The following is a 16340-nucleotide window of genomic DNA, read 5'->3' on the forward strand; positions in this document are numbered from 1 at the left end:
AGTACACAGTAAAAATATTTCATATAATTTGTACACGTAGTCTAAGAGGTACTAAGTACAACCATGGCAGTTTCATAAGGTGCTTATGGGAAAATCTTTTTTTATCCCACATCAAAGTTAGTCGAAAATGCTGATTCTGAGGACTTTGAAACTCAAATTACTCAAAAAGTACACAGTAAAAATATTTCATATAATTTGTACAGGTAGTCTAAGAGGTACTAAGTACAACCATGGCAGTTTCATAAGGTGCTTATGGGAAAATCTTTTTTTATCCCACATCAAAGTTAGTCGAAAATGCTGATTCTGGGGACTTTGAAACTGAAATTACTCAAAAAGTACACAGTAAAAATATTTCATATAATTTGTACAAGTAGTCTAAGAGGTACTAAGTACAACCATGGCAGTTTCATAAGGTGCTTATGGGAAAATCTTTTTTTATCCCACATCAAAGTTAGTCGAAAATGCTGATTCTGGGGACTTTAAAACTGAAATTACTCAAAAAGTACACAGTAAAAATATTTCATATAATTTGTACAAGTAGTCTAAGAGGTACTAAGTACAACCATGGCAGTTTCATAAGGTGCTTATGGGAAAATCTTTTTTTTATCCCACATCAAAGTTAGTAGAAAATGCTGATTCTGGGGACTTTGAAACTCAAATTACTCAAAAAGTACACAGTAAAAATATTTCATATAATTTGTACAGGTAGTCTAAGAGGTACTAAGTACAACCATGGCAGTTTCATAAGGTGCTTATGGGAAAATCTTTTTTTATCCCACATCAAAGTTAGTCGAAAATGCTGATTCTGGGGACTTTGAAACTCAAATTACTCAAAAAGTACACAGTAAAAATATTTCATATAATTTGTACACGTAGTCTAAGAGGTACTAAGTACAACCATGGCAGTTTCATAAGGTGCTTATGGGAAAATCTTTTTTTATCCCACATCAAAGTTAGTCGAAAATGCTGATTCTGAGGACTTTAAAACTGAAATTACTCAAAAAGTACACAGTAAAAATATTTCATATAATTTGTACAAGTAGTCTAAGAGGTACTAAGTACAACCATGGCAGTTTCATAAGGTGCTTATGGGAAAATCTTTTTTTATCCCACATCAAAGTTAGTAGAAAATGCTGATTCTGGGGACTTTGAAACTCAAATTACTCAAAAAGTACACAGTAAAAATATTTCATATAATTTGTACAGGTAGTCTAAGAGGTACTAAGTATAACCATGGCAGTTTCATAAAGTGCTTATGGGAAAATCTTTTTTTATCCCACATCAAAGTTAGTCGAAAATGCTGATTCTGGGGACTTTGAAACTGAAATTACTCAAAAAGTACACAGTAAAAATATTTCATATAATTTGTACAGGTAGTCTAAGAGGTACTAAGTATAACCATGGCAGTTTCATAAAGTGCTTATGGGAAAATCTTTTTTTATCCCACATCAAAGTTAGTCAAAAATGCTGATTCTGGGGACTTTGAAACTGAAATTACTCAAAAAGTACACAGTAAAAATATTTCATATAATTTGTACACGTAGTCTAAGAGGTACTAAGTACAACCATGGCAGTTTCATAAGGTGCTTATGGGAAAATCTTTTTTTATCCCACATCAAAGTTAGTCGAAAATGCTGATTCTGGGGACTTTGAAACTGAAATTACTCAAAAAGTACACAGTAAAAATATTTCATATAATTTGTACAAGTAGTCTAAGAGGTACTAAGTACAACCATGGCAGTTTCATAAGGTGCTTATGGGAAAATCTTTTTTTATCCCACATCAAAGTTAGTCGAAAATGCTGATTCTGGGGACTTTAAAACTGAAATTACTCAAAAAGTACACAGTAAAAATATTTCATATAATTTGTACAAGTAGTCTAAGAGGTACTAAGTACAACCATGGCAGTTTCATAAGGTGCTTATGGGAAAATCTTTTTTTTATCCCACATCAAAGAAAATGCTGATTCTGGGGACTTTGAAACTCAAATTACTCAAAAAGTACACAGTAAAAATATTTCATATAATTTGTACAGGTAGTCTAAGAGGTACTAAGTACAACCATGGCAGTTTCATAAGGTGCTTATGGGAAAATCTTTTTTTATCCCACATCAAAGTTAGTCGAAAATGCTGATTCTGGGGACTTTGAAACTCAAATTACTCAAAAAGTACACAGTAAAAATATTTCATATAATTTGTACACGTAGTCTAAGAGGTACTAAGTACAACCATGGCAGTTTCATAAGGTGCTTATGGGAAAATCTTTTTTTATCCCACATCAAAGTTAGTAGAAAATGCTGATTCTGAGGACTTTAAAACTGAAATTACTCAAAAAGTACACAGTAAAAATATTTCATATAATTTGTACAAGTAGTCTAAGAGGTACTAAGTACAACCATGGCAGTTTCATAAGGTGCTTATGGGAAAATCTTTTTTTATCCCACATCAAAGTTAGTAGAAAATGCTGATTCTGGGGACTTTGAAACTCAAATTACTCAAAAAGTACACAGTAAAAATATTTCATATAATTTGTACAGGTAGTCTAAGAGGTACTAAGTATAACCATGGCAGTTTCATAAAGTGCTTATGGGAAAATCTTTTTTTATCCCACATCAAAGTTAGTCGAAAATGCTGATTCTGGGGACTTTGAAACTGAAATTACTCAAAAAGTACACAGTAAAAATATTTCATATAATTTGTACACGTAGTCTAAGAGGTACTAAGTACAACCATGGCAGTTTCATAAGGTGCTTATGGGAAAATCTTTTTTTATCCCACATCAAAGTTAGTCGAAAATGCTGATTCTGGGGACTTTGAAACTGAAATTACTCAAAAAGTACACAGTAAAAATATTTCATATAATTTGTACAAGTAGTCTAAGAGGTACTAAGTACAACCATGGCAGTTTCATAAGGTGCTTATGGGAAAATCTTTTTTTATCCCACATCAAAGTTAGTCGAAAATGCTGATTCTGGGGACTTTAAAACTGAAATTACTCAAAAAGTACACAGTAAAAATATTTCATATAATTTGTACAAGTAGTCTAAGAGGTACTAAGTACAACCATGGCAGTTTCATAAGGTGCTTATGGGAAAATCTTTTTTTTATCCCACATCAAAGAAAATGCTGATTCTGGGGACTTTGAAACTCAAATTACTCAAAAAGTACACAGTAAAAATATTTCATATAATTTGTACAGGTAGTCTAAGAGGTACTAAGTACAACCATGGCAGTTTCATAAGGTGCTTATGGGAAAATCTTTTTTTATCCCACATCAAAGTTAGTCGAAAATGCTGATTCTGGGGACTTTGAAACTGAAATTACTCAAAAAGTACACAGTAAAAATATTTCATATAATTTGTACACGTAGTCTAAGAGGTACTAAGTACAACCATGGCAGTTTCATAAGGTGCTTATGGGAAAATCTTTTTTTATCCCACATCAAAGTTAGTCGAAAATGCTGATTCTGAGGACTTTAAAACTGAAATTACTCAAAAAGTACACAGTAAAAATATTTCATATAATTTGTACAAGTAGTCTAAGAGGTACTAAGTACAACCATGGCAGTTTCATAAGGTGCTTATGGGAAAATCTTTTTTTATCCCACATCAAAGTTAGTAGAAAATGCTGATTCTGGGGACTTTGAAACTCAAATTACTCAAAAAGTACACAGTAAAAATATTTCATATAATTTGTACAGGTAGTCTAAGAGGTACTAAGTATAACCATGGCAGTTTCATAAAGTGCTTATGGGAAAATCTTTTTTTATCCCACATCAAAGTTAGTCGAAAATGCTGATTCTGGGGACTTTGAAACTGAAATTACTCAAAAAGTACACAGTAAAAATATTTCATATAATTTGTACACGTAGTCTAAGAGGTACTAAGTACAACCATGGCAGTTTCATAAGGTGCTTATGGGAAAATCTTTTTTTATCCCACATCAAAGTTAGTCGAAAATGCTGATTCTGGGGACTTTGAAACTGAAATTACTCAAAAAGTACACAGTAAAAATATTTCATATAATTTGTACAAGTAGTCTAAGAGGTACTAAGTACAACCATGGCAGTTTCATAAGGTGCTTATGGGAAAATCTTTTTTTATCCCACATCAAAGTTAGTCGAAAATGCTGATTCTGGGGACTTTAAAACTGAAATTACTCAAAAAGTACACAGTAAAAATATTTCATATAATTTGTACAAGTAGTCTAAGAGGTACTAAGTACAACCATGGCAGTTTCATAAGGTGCTTATGGGAAAATCTTTTTTTTATCCCACATCAAAGAAAATGCTGATTCTGGGGACTTTGAAACTCAAATTACTCAAAAAGTACACAGTAAAAATATTTCATATAATTTGTACAGGTAGTCTAAGAGGTACTAAGTACAACCATGGCAGTTTCATAAGGTGCTTATGGGAAAATCTTTTTTTATCCCACATCAAAGTTAGTCGAAAATGCTGATTCTGGGGACTTTGAAACTGAAATTACTCAAAAAGTACACAGTAAAAATATTTCATATAATTTGTACACGTAGTCTAAGAGGTACTAAGTACAACCATGGCAGTTTCATAAGGTGCTTATGGGAAAATCTTTTTTTATCCCACATCAAAGTTAGTCGAAAATGCTGATTCTGAGGACTTTAAAACTGAAATTACTCAAAAAGTACACAGTAAAAATATTTCATATAATTTGTACAAGTAGTCTAAGAGGTACTAAGTACAACCATGGCAGTTTCATAAGGTGCTTATGGGAAAATCTTTTTTTATCCCACATCAAAGTTAGTAGAAAATGCTGATTCTGGGGACTTTGAAACTCAAATTACTCAAAAAGTACACAGTAAAAATATTTCATATAATTTGTACACGTAGTCTAAGAGGTACTAAGTACAACCATGGCAGTTTCATAAGGTGCTTATGGGAAAATCTTTTTTTATCCCACATCAAAGTTAGTCGAAAATACTCATTGTTCTATAAAAAGGACTTTGAAACTCAAATTACTCAAAGTACACAGTAAAAGTAGTTAATATTATTTGTGCAAGTAGTCTTGAGAAGTATTAAGTACAAACATGGCAGTGTAATAAACTACTTATGAAATAATAGAAATGAACCACATGCCATCCTTTACTTTGAAATCCTCACCGGAAGTGTTCCTCTGTGGAATTGTCTGTAGCTTTAGTTTAGTGATCGAATATACTGCGCGTCCTATTGATTCGATGTTCAATAATACTGCACATACGAAACGTCCTATTGATTAGACTAAACGTCCTATTGATTCGATGCGCATTCAATGTCATATTAAGTATTTCTGTAAGATCTACTTGTGAGACTGTGTTCAAAAGTCACGTCGGTTCATTACAACAGCGTCCCAGGCTTGTTTTAATGCATTACCGTAAACCTGGAACTAATCGCGCACTCGAAAAACAAGAGCGGCTCACTTGACCACGCAAAAGCAAAAGACGGCTCACTTGACCGCAGTGCCGCCGAGCTGTAGCAACAACAACAACCACAGACCACACTGTCCACACAGACAGTAAGCTGCTGTGAGACCCGTGGTTTACCTGAAGCAGCAGCGGGGAGGCAGGAGGAGGGACCCGGGACTGGAGGCCGGTGGGCCGGGGAGGAGAGAGAGCCCGGTGCCCCTCCTGGAGGTTGTGCAGTCTGAGCCGTCACCTCCTCCCAACAACACGACACCTAGCAGGCGAGCAGGATCCACCACAACACGACTATGTTTCGAGCGCCCCCACGCTAGTCTCAACATCTCTTAATCCAACGCTGACACTTAAAGCCTACTTACTTCTTTCTCTGCCACTTTGTTTAGTTTGACACCGACAGGCGGCTGGCTCTCTGCTGCTGGGGACTCTGGTGGTCATCATATAATATGTCCACTAGATGGCGGTATAGGGTTGCTGACTCAATTTGGCCAGTGGTTCTTGAGGATGAATGATGAATGAATGAATGATGAATGAAAACTTTATTTAACAGATTGCAGAATGGGTACAATACAGTACGGCTCAATACACACAATTGTTAAGAGATGCAGACCAGAGAAAGACGTTTGTCTTGTTTACATCAGGGTCCCCCATTTTCAATTCATAGTGGCAATTGAGATTACTATCAAATGTAATGATTGTGAAATATTACTGTAAATGAGTGGTATCGTATGTGTATGAACCAAGCATCCTTGACTCCAGGGACAATGGTGAAAATAAGTCCTGGACTTTTCGTTTCTATCCCTGACAAAGCAAATACTCATGTGATCTGTATATGTTTATTGTCTAAATAAAACTACCTATACCTACCTAGATTGATTGATTGAATTGATTGAAAATTGTATTAACATATTGCAGAATGGGTACAATACAGTACGGCTCAATACACACAATTGTTAAGGGGATGCAGACCAGAGAAAGACTTTCGTCTCGTTTACATCAGGGTCCCCCATTTTCAATTCATCATATGACATACATGACATACAGATAGACAGTACTGCTACATCTACTGTCTACTGTCGAGGCCACTCAACAGTCTAATTAATTACACTATTATTTCACTGACTAGTCGAAGTTAGCGCAGTGTGAGAGAGAAGAGAATGCTTTAAGAATAACTCCTCGACTACTACAGTATATAGACAATTCTGAACATAATCATTTCTAACAACAAAGTTATTTTCAGATGGGGTACCGTTGAGAGTGTTATCAAATGGAGGTCTGCAATGTAATGCGTATCAATTTGGAGGGGCTTGACACAAAACAATAACTGAAATAATATCAGAAAAAAAGAACCCTCTTAGTTTTTTTTTAACTTTTATAAACCGTACTACTATGCTATTGACACATGCCTTCTCTATTTGAATGACCACATCAAACAAGAGGTGGACGCAGGCAAATACTGCGGCATGGTCATGCTGGACCTACAAAAGGCCTTTGACACGGTCAATCACTCCATTCTGATTGACAAGCTAAAAGCAATTGGTTTTGATAGTCTATCAGTGAGCTGGATGCAATCCTACCTTGAGGGGAGGGAACAGATGGTGGAGGTAAACGGTACCCTATCCCCCCCCCTCACAGTGAGCTGTGGTGTTCCACAAGGAAGCATACTAGGACCGCTATTGTTCCTAATTTATGCAAATGACATGTCGTCAGCTTGTGACTGCAACTTGTTCCTGTTTGCGGACGACTCAGCCCTGCTGGTCTCTGACAAGAACAAGTTACAGGTTGAAAAAACCCTCAGCTCGGAACTAGGCAGAATCTGCATATGGCTCGCTGATAACAAACTATCATTACACATGGGCAAAACAGAGTCCATTCTCTTCGGTTCAAATAACAAACTCAGCAAGACCGACGGCTTCTCAATTACAGTGGGTGACAATATTGTCACAAGGAAAGATGAAATTACCTACCTGGGTTCCATCCTAGAGGCGAATCTCTCCTGTGACAAAATGGCATCCAATGTAATAAAAAAAGTCAACCAACGAACTCGATTCTTGTACCGGATCTCCTCTCTGGTAAACAAGAATACCCTGAAGACTCTGGCAGGAGCACTCATTCAGGGGTACTACGACTATGCTTGCACCTCATGGTACCAAAGCACCTCAAAGGCGCTAAAAACAAAATTACAAACATCTCAAAACAAACTGGTCAGACTACTGCTTGACCTTACTCCTAGAACCCACCTCACCCCTGCCCACTTTGACAACCTAGGATGGCTTAGAGTAGACGAGAGTACAGCAACTTGCAATGGGCCTGGTCTACAAGATACACTACACGACCAAGGTACCCATGTACATGTCAAAATACTTCCCAAAGGTCAGTGAATACCACGATCACAACACCAGAGGGAGCTCCACAAATCATGTTAAACCCAGATTCGGCTCAAATAAGGGACTAAACACGTTTCGCAATTATGCCACATCAATGTGAAACGCCCTACCCAAAGCTGTAAAGGAATGTGGATCACTACCCACTTTCAAAACCTCTCTCAAGGGACACCTACGGGAGACTGCAATTCAACACTGGCCCCTGTAAATATCCTAACCCAACCCCCTCCAATGTACAGTCATTTACCTAGTATGGTTTTGTCAATAGTCCAATGTACAATTTTGTTTGTTTGTACAGTGTCTCCTCCCCCCCCCCTCAATGTACAGTTTTACTTGTTTATACAGTGTGCCCCCCCCCCCCCCCCCCCCCCCAACCACCTCCAATGTAAATTACCCAGTATGGTTGTCAATATCCCAATGTACCCAACCCCCCGGGCCCCCACCCAACCTCCTCCAATGTACAGTTTCTACGTCAAATGTATATACTCCCTGTTCTTGACTCCTTCTGTATCACAAACAGTACTGTATTTGCAAATCTGGTATGTCATAAATGTATAGATGTAGCAGTACTGACTATCTGTATGTCATGTATGTCATATATGTCCTGATGAATTGAAAATGGGGGACCCTGATGTAAACAAGACGAAAGTCTTTCTCTGGTCTGCATCCCCTTAACAATTGTGTGTATTGAGCTGTACTGTATTGTACCCATTCTGCAATCTGTTAATAAAGTTTTCAATCAATCAATCAATATTATTCTTATACTACTGTCTATCTTGCTAATATGTCTATACTATATGCACTCAGAGTGTAACACTCAAGCTTGATACTATTTGACGAACAATGTTACTGACCCTTAGCTGCCAGGGATGTACCCTTCCTGGTGGCCTGAATACTTTCGACAACAAATGTTTGTTTCTGCGTCTCTGATTGGCCACACGCGTTTCTGGTCATGTGACATGTGCGCCAATCGTGGGACCGCAAGTTTCTACACTGGTTAAGCTTAGGCCCTCTTTCGAAGTTGTCTTAGAGCATGGCGATAGAACGCCAGGTAGTTTGCAGGCTGTTAGACCCAGAAATAGGCGCAGAACTTGCTGTCCTGGCCAATCAGAGCGCAAAACTCGAACGCGGAAACAAACATTTGTTGTCGAAAGTATTCACGCTCCCTGGTGACATGTTCACAATCTATAAGTCACTTTGGATAAAAGCGTCAGCTAAATGACTAAACATTGAGGCATGGTAGAATTTCACTTTATATTACAGCAGTATCCGTTTTTTAACATTATAATTAGTGTCTGACACTATACACACATGTTAAAAGTCAAAGTAAACTTTGTCATTTTCCAATTTGTGCAAGACATACAGAAAAATTCAATTACGTGCCCCCCTTCCCACGGTGTATATAGAAAGAGACAATAAACACAAAAGTAACATAGGACACAATATACAACACACAGGACTATGTACAATATAAACAGTACCTACAATTAAATTAATGAATGAATTAAATAAGAGGTAAAAGAGAACTTAGTGTAAATATTCCTTAATTTGTATCAACGTTATAAAAACCCTATTGTATTCAACAAATTAACTATGATACACCACAATGTGCCCTTTCTATCTATTCTAAATCTATGGCCTTGCGATTCCACGGCTGCGCAGTGCCGACACGAGCAGGCGTTCCATCTCCTCTACAGAAACACTTATAACCAGTTGATATGAAATGTAAGCATAGAAGAGTTGTTAACCTCTTCTTGTTTGTAATAAACCGAATGTATGTCTAGGAGAACTCTTATCGCCTATAATAACAATAATATCATTATTATCATTGTTATCATCATTATCATCATTTTACGAAAGAACCCATATTAGCGTACTAACACGTAATCATTATTTGCAAGCTTGGTGATATTACTTCACCGTTTAATAAGTTTTACTACTGCCAATAGCATATATATATATAATATATATAACTTTAGCTGAAAAGCATTAACCAGCAATTGATTCAATCTGTAGTACATGCTGCCAGTACATATAGTCACCTTCAAGAAATTGCAGGGCGCGGCCGGTATTGCTGGCATTGCTGGCAGGAATCAGTCCAAGAACTCAATGGATAATTATAAGAAGTAATTTTTATTTAAGGAAGTTACAAAAAAAGACTGTATTGGAAATGTCCAATACAGTTTAAAAGATTATATAAACAAAACATCTCAAAAAACTCTAGCATAGCAAAAAACTCTCTTTGTCATTTTGAGCAAGTGAGCTAAATGAGCTAAAAAAAAAAAAAAGCTTTGTCATGGGGACTCCACTTTGAAAAATAGGTGTCTGCAAGCAAAATCTGAAAAGTCTAAAAAATCTGTCTGTCTCCAGCGAGCTGGCCTTTTTATAAGAAGGTCCGTCGCGTCACGCCATCATCAGTACATAGCTCCAATCATTGTACAGTACGTGTCATATCCCTCCTTCAGTTACTTGTTACTTTGCAGTTACATATCAAATCAAGTAGTTCATAAGAATACAATGCCCCTCTGACTGGAGCTCCCTCTTCATGGCCTTGCATTCCAGCCGGTCACTCCTTTACTGCACATTCCTCTAAGGGGGCCCCGCAGTATTGAGATGGAAGCAAATGGCCTGTGTAGTGTACAATACATGAATATCCTTCTAGCATGAGTAGCCTATATATAGTATATATATACCTGTACTAATCATTGGTTATATGTTTACACATCACACATGTAGTTTTTAAAGTGTTATGATAACTCTCTCTTCTGACAAGACAGACATCCGTCACAGAGAGCTGTTTCCTCTGCCACGGATCCCGGGCCTCTATGCAGGCAGGACAGGCAAGGGTTAAAATGTGCCACCCTGCTCTTAGCTCCTACCCGTTCTAACAGAGACTGCATTATCAAAAAGGTTTTCTGTTTCCCTTCTGACTGCATATTAACTGTAACATAACATTAAGTTTAGTTTTAAAGTGTATAAAGAATATACAGGTTATAAAAGAATACAAAAAGCCTTTATAATGCTTAATGTATTATATCATACAAGGGACAGAGAGAGAACAGGATGTCAATTTCCAAAAGGGTCACTGTTGTTCTGTGGCACTTCACACCCCCTCTGTCATCCTGGTCGGTCATTTTCCATTGTCTTAATAGCATCTGTACTGGGGGACGAGATGGCGATTGCGGGGTCACGTGGCTGTGACTCTCCACAGAGATCCATAACAGAGATGTGTAAAATCAGATATATAACGGAGATGTATAACGGAGATGTATAACTGAGATGCATAACTGAGATGCATAACGGAGATATATTTTTTAGATTTATCTTTTTTTTATTGGAAGAATTAGTACATATTTATACATTTCAGTTATCAAAATTATACAACTTCCATTTCCTTCCCCATTCCTATCCCCTAATCCCACCCATCCCACCCAGTGAGGGCGACGACAAACATACATGTAAAAAAAAAAAAGAGAGATAAAATAAAAATAAAAAATAGAGACATTTAAATAATTAAACAAAAGTACAGATGTGGCAGACAAAGCTACACAAAAGAAAAATGAAGTAAAATTAAAATAAAACAAAGAGAAAAGATTTATTTTTTTATATATATATACCGTAATAATAATATATAATATAAGTGATACTCTCCATTTTAGTAGCGTAATTTCCAGATGGTAAAACAAATAAAATGGAAAGTAAATTTAACACCCTTAGCAGACCACCACAATGCCATCTCCCCAGCCATGCGTGGGCTAGCAGTGTCATGAAGATAGATAGATAGATAGGGGGAGGAGGGGGGTCATGGGGTCCCAAGTTTGGATGGAGTCATGTGGGATTTGAAATGAGATAGGAAGGGCTGCCATGTTTTGTGGAAGATATCCGTGTGGCCTTGTGTAGTAAATCTGATGTTCTCTATATGTATGAGAGACATGACATCCCTCATCCAGTGTAAGTGTGAAGGGGGAGTGGCTGCCTTCCAGTTGAATAGGATGAGGCGTCTGGCAATGAGTGAGGCAAAGGCCATGGCATTGGATTGCCCAATAGATATTGCAGCGTTTTCCGGTGTCAAGCCAAATAGTGCAATAAGAGGGCATGGGTCAATATTCATAAAAAATATGTCTGAATAAGATTTAAAAATGGAAGTCCAGAAAGGGGCCAGTACTGGACAAATGCCAAAACATATGAATAAGTGAGCCAGGGGCTTGGTGACACCGGTCGCATGTGGGATCCATGCCAGGATTAATCTTCGCCAGTCTAGTCTTTGACCAATATAGACGGTGGAGGAGCTTGAACTGTATCAGTGAATGGCGGGCACATATTGAAGAAGAGTGTATTCGGGCAAGAGCGTTTTCCCATTCTTTGTCTGTAAATTGATGATTTAGATTGGACTCCCAGTTTTGTCTTATAGCCAATACTGAGGAGGGTAGGGATAGGGATATGATGTTATATAGTTTAGATATTGAGCCTTTGATTACAACCTTCACCTCCAAGATGCGATCGATCAAAGTTTTTGGGGGTGTATGGGGGAACTGGTCAAATTTGCTCTTAACAAAATCACGTATCTGTAGATATCTGAAAAAATTTGTTTTTGGTAAGTTAAACTTTAGGGACAGTTGTGTGAAAGACATAAATGAACTGTCTTGGTACAAATCATAAATGTTCAGAATGCCCTTCTTAAACCAGTTGCTAAAGGTTTCATCCACCATAGAGGGAGGGAAAAGGACGTTTTTGTGGACAGGTGACGACTGTGACATGGCGTGGAGACCAAAGTGTTTTCTGAACTGGGACCAGATCCGGAGGGAGTGTTGTACTAAGAGGTTGTTGGTATACTGGGCGGTTGTGACAGGGAGCGAAGAGCAGACTAAGGATTGCAAAGATGTTCTAGAACAAGATGCCCTTTCCATGTCCACCCATGCCGGTACCCACTGACAGAGTCCGTAGTGGGAGTGACTCCAGTAGAGAATGCTGTGAATATTTGCAGCCCAATAGTAGGCCAAGAAATTGGGTAGTGCGAAGCCTCCCTGCGATTTAGGCTTCTGGAGGGCCATTTTATTTATTCGGACTGGGCGTTTGTTCCAAATCAAATCTGATATTGCCTTGTCGAGGGCTTTGAAAAATGACTTTGGAATAAAGGTTGGAATATTTGGAAATAAGTACAGAAATTTCGGTAATGTGTTCATTTTCACAGTGTTCACTCTGCCAACAAGTGATAAAGGAAGTGATGACCATCTGATAAAATCCTGCTTGGTGCGCTCCAGTAGAGGGGTGAAGTTGGACGCTATGAGATTAGAATGTTTATGTGTTATCGTTATGCCAAGGTAACGGAAGCTGCTTGGGGAAAGCTTGAAGGGGAACCTAGAGGGGGGGATAATTCTAGCTAAGGAGTTTATGGGGAAAAGTTCACTCTTGTTTAAGTTTAATTTATAGCCAGAAAAAACACCAAACTCGTATAGTATGTGAAGGACACGTGGAAGTGTGGCCGCTGGATCCGCGATATACAACAGGACATCGTCCGCATATAGCGAGATTCTTTGTTCCTGTCCATTTCTAATGATGCCTTGGACATGGCGGTCCTTGCGAAAGGAAATAGCTAGTGGCTCGATCGCTAGTGCAAATAGTAGCGGGGAGAGAGGGCAACCCTGTCTTGTACCGCGTTGTAGGGGGAAATATTCCGAAGTCACATCATTTGTTCGAACTGATGCCACTGGAGAGGAGTATAAAAGTTTGACCCAGGACACAAATTTCTCGCCGAAACCAAATTTCTGCAGAGTGTAGAATAAATAGTCCCATTCAACCCGGTCAAAGGCCTTCTCTGCGTCTAGCGCAACAACGACCTCTGCAACGGGAGACTCGGTCGATGAGTAAATTATATTCATAAGGCGCCGCAGGTTGAAAAAAGCCATTCTATCCCAGGCCCAGGCCCACGTCTGGGCCTGGGCTTTTCCCACTCTGCATCATAGTTAAAGCCTGTTGAATTTCATCAGCGCTAATGGGCTCTTCCAAAAGAGTCATTGAATCATTGTCTATGACTGGTATATCCAAATTTGCGAAGAAACTATTCATGAGAGAGGGGTCTTTAGGGGAATCAGAGGTATATAGTGAAGTTTTTTTTTTGAATTGACCATTTATTTCCAATGGGTCCGTATAGATCTCTCCAGTGGCAGAGTTCATTTGCGTGATCAAGTTCTGAGTGGTGCGGTGTTTTAGCTGTAGTGCCAGCACTTTACTAGGTTTATCACCAAATTCAAAAAAGGACTGGCGTGATTTGAGTAGAAGCTGCTCAGCATGACTGGTGGAGAGGAGGTTAAATTCCGTCTGTAGAGTCACTCTTTCATTATAAAGTGAAGGTGTCGGAGAGACTGCGTATGAATAATCCAATTTAATAATTTGGTCTGAAAGTTCAGTGCGTCTGCTGTTGCGCAGTTTATTACGTCGAGCACAATTAGAAATAATTTCAAATGATGGACATAGACATGCCAGGGGTAGAATTTACCTCAATAAAAAATTTGATCTTAGTGGACAGGAACGACGAAAATGAGTCCTCAGATAGCAATAGTGGATTAAGTCTCCACGGCCTGAATGATGGACATTTGCTCTAAGACTATTGCTGCATGGTCTGAAATAACAATGCTATCGTAAGAGCAGGAACGCACTTGAGATAGAAATGTGTTGTCAATAAACAAATAGTCAATTCGAGAATATGTATGATGAACTGGTGAAAAGAAAGAGTACTGTTTGGCGGTGGGGTGAAGGAAGCGCCAGACATCCGAAATACCGTATTGCTTCAGGAAGGACACTATGGCTCTAGCAGTCTGAGATTGTGGAGCTGGATTAGATGATGATCGATCTAAGGCTGGGTTGAGAGCACAATTAAAGTCACCTCCCATAATCAGTTGGTTAGAGTTCAGGTCGGGGAGTGAAGAGATAAGTTTATTGATGAAATGCGTGTCACCAAAATTGGGAGCATATACGTTGACTAGGACTACCTTTGTGGAATAGAGAGTTCCTGAAACTATAATGAATCTGCCATTAGGGTCAGAGATCACATCAGATGGAGTAAAGGGTGTGTTTTTGTTGATCAGAATGGCTGTTCCTCTGGCTTTGCTCTGAAAACCAGAGTGGAACACTTGACCTACCCAAGCTCTGTGTATTCGACGGTGATCTACTCGCCGAAGGTGAGTTTCTTGCAGAAAAGCGATGCCAACCCCAAGCTGCTGTAAGTGAGTAAGGATCCTAGTACGTTTCAAGGGGTTATTTACACCCTTCACATTCCAACTAATTGTGTTAGTATTGCCCCCTGACCCCCTATTAGGATTAAACACTGGCATAAGAAAGTGAAAAAATATTCATGACATTTGAGATGGCAGAGTGGTGGTCCAGGGTGCTTACAATTAAAGAAAAAAAAGTCATAAGAATAGAAACAAAAAACAATAAACAAAAACAGACAAAAATATTCACTGTAAATATTAGCAATGAAAAACAAACAAACATAGGACGCCCTCTCACGTCCCCGTGGGGCGTGACTACTCACAGCCATAGTAACACTGACTGTGCCTAGCATTACAGCTAACCTTGTGCACCCTGTGCTCTAAACGAGCCCCCCGTGAGAACTGTAATTCTTAATTACACATGGCAAGAACCAAAAAAGAAAAGAAGAAGGGAAGAAAGAAAAAATAATGAATAAATAAATAATTGCTCGACACGTGGCCATATATATGTAACTAGCTTGGTTGGACAAGGCAGGTTTCTAACAGTGTATACACCTAAACCCCTGTTTGGAATCTCATTGTAGTCCACCCCCTCAAGAGACAGGTACTGCCTATTTAGACCAGTAGAATGTAAGATATCTCTCTTTGGTTAGAGTTCTACACCAAATGTTTGGGCCATGGGGTATGTTGTTTTATAAGGGTGCATAGTGGCACCAAACCTGTCTTTTCCATATAACTAACACACACACACACACACACACACACACACACACACACACACACACACATACATACACAGACACACACACACACCCACACAGGGGCGGGGGCCAATTGATCACCGCCCTGACACACACATACACACACGCACTCACACACACACCCACCACGTATATAGCTATGGTTAACTTGAATAAGTATGACAAAGATAAATCGCAAGCCTGCAGCCAATTCGGCGCATATAATGTAGTGATACTAAATAATACGATATCACCAGGAGTGGGATATGGGCGAGTAAACCAGTCAGCTTGCACCCAACGTAGACTGAGACTGAAAGTTTAGCAGTAGCCAGGCGGCTAGCTGTGGTAAGTGACGTCATCAAGTCAGCCACCAGTGACCCGGATGAAGATGAATATACATGTTAATCGCCAGCGGGATGACAGTCAGCTTGTATTTAACGAAAGAATAATAATAGTAACAAGTTGGCTTTAGCAAGTAATAATAATAGTAGTAATAGTAATAATGAATTCAACGTGAACCGAGTTAGCCAACCGTCTATAGTAAGTGACGTATTCGAACCAACCCGGCAGTGACCC

At 38.7% G+C, this 16340-nt stretch overlaps 1 protein-coding gene across 1 annotated transcript in view; it reads right to left on the minus strand.

Annotated features, from left to right (window-relative positions):
* LOC311235001 (spermatogenesis-associated protein 20-like) overlaps nucleotides 1–5781 on the minus strand; it is a gene marked incomplete at its 3' end in the record, with an annotated part of 45036 nt that extends 39255 nt beyond the window's left edge. Inside the window, exon 1 of the mRNA XM_084322311.1 lies at nucleotides 5556–5781. Coding sequence (XP_084178437.1) covers nucleotides 5556–5755 — 200 coding nt within the window. The 5' untranslated portion in view covers nucleotides 5756–5781. The remainder of the gene's footprint in view (nucleotides 1–5555) is intronic.
* Between the last annotated feature and the right edge of the window lie 10559 nt (nucleotides 5782–16340).

Source organism: Notolepis coatsorum (assembly GCF_963971535.1).
Source record: "Notolepis coatsorum genome assembly, chromosome: 10".
Lineage (NCBI taxonomy): Eukaryota > Metazoa > Chordata > Actinopteri > Aulopiformes > Paralepididae > Notolepis > Notolepis coatsorum.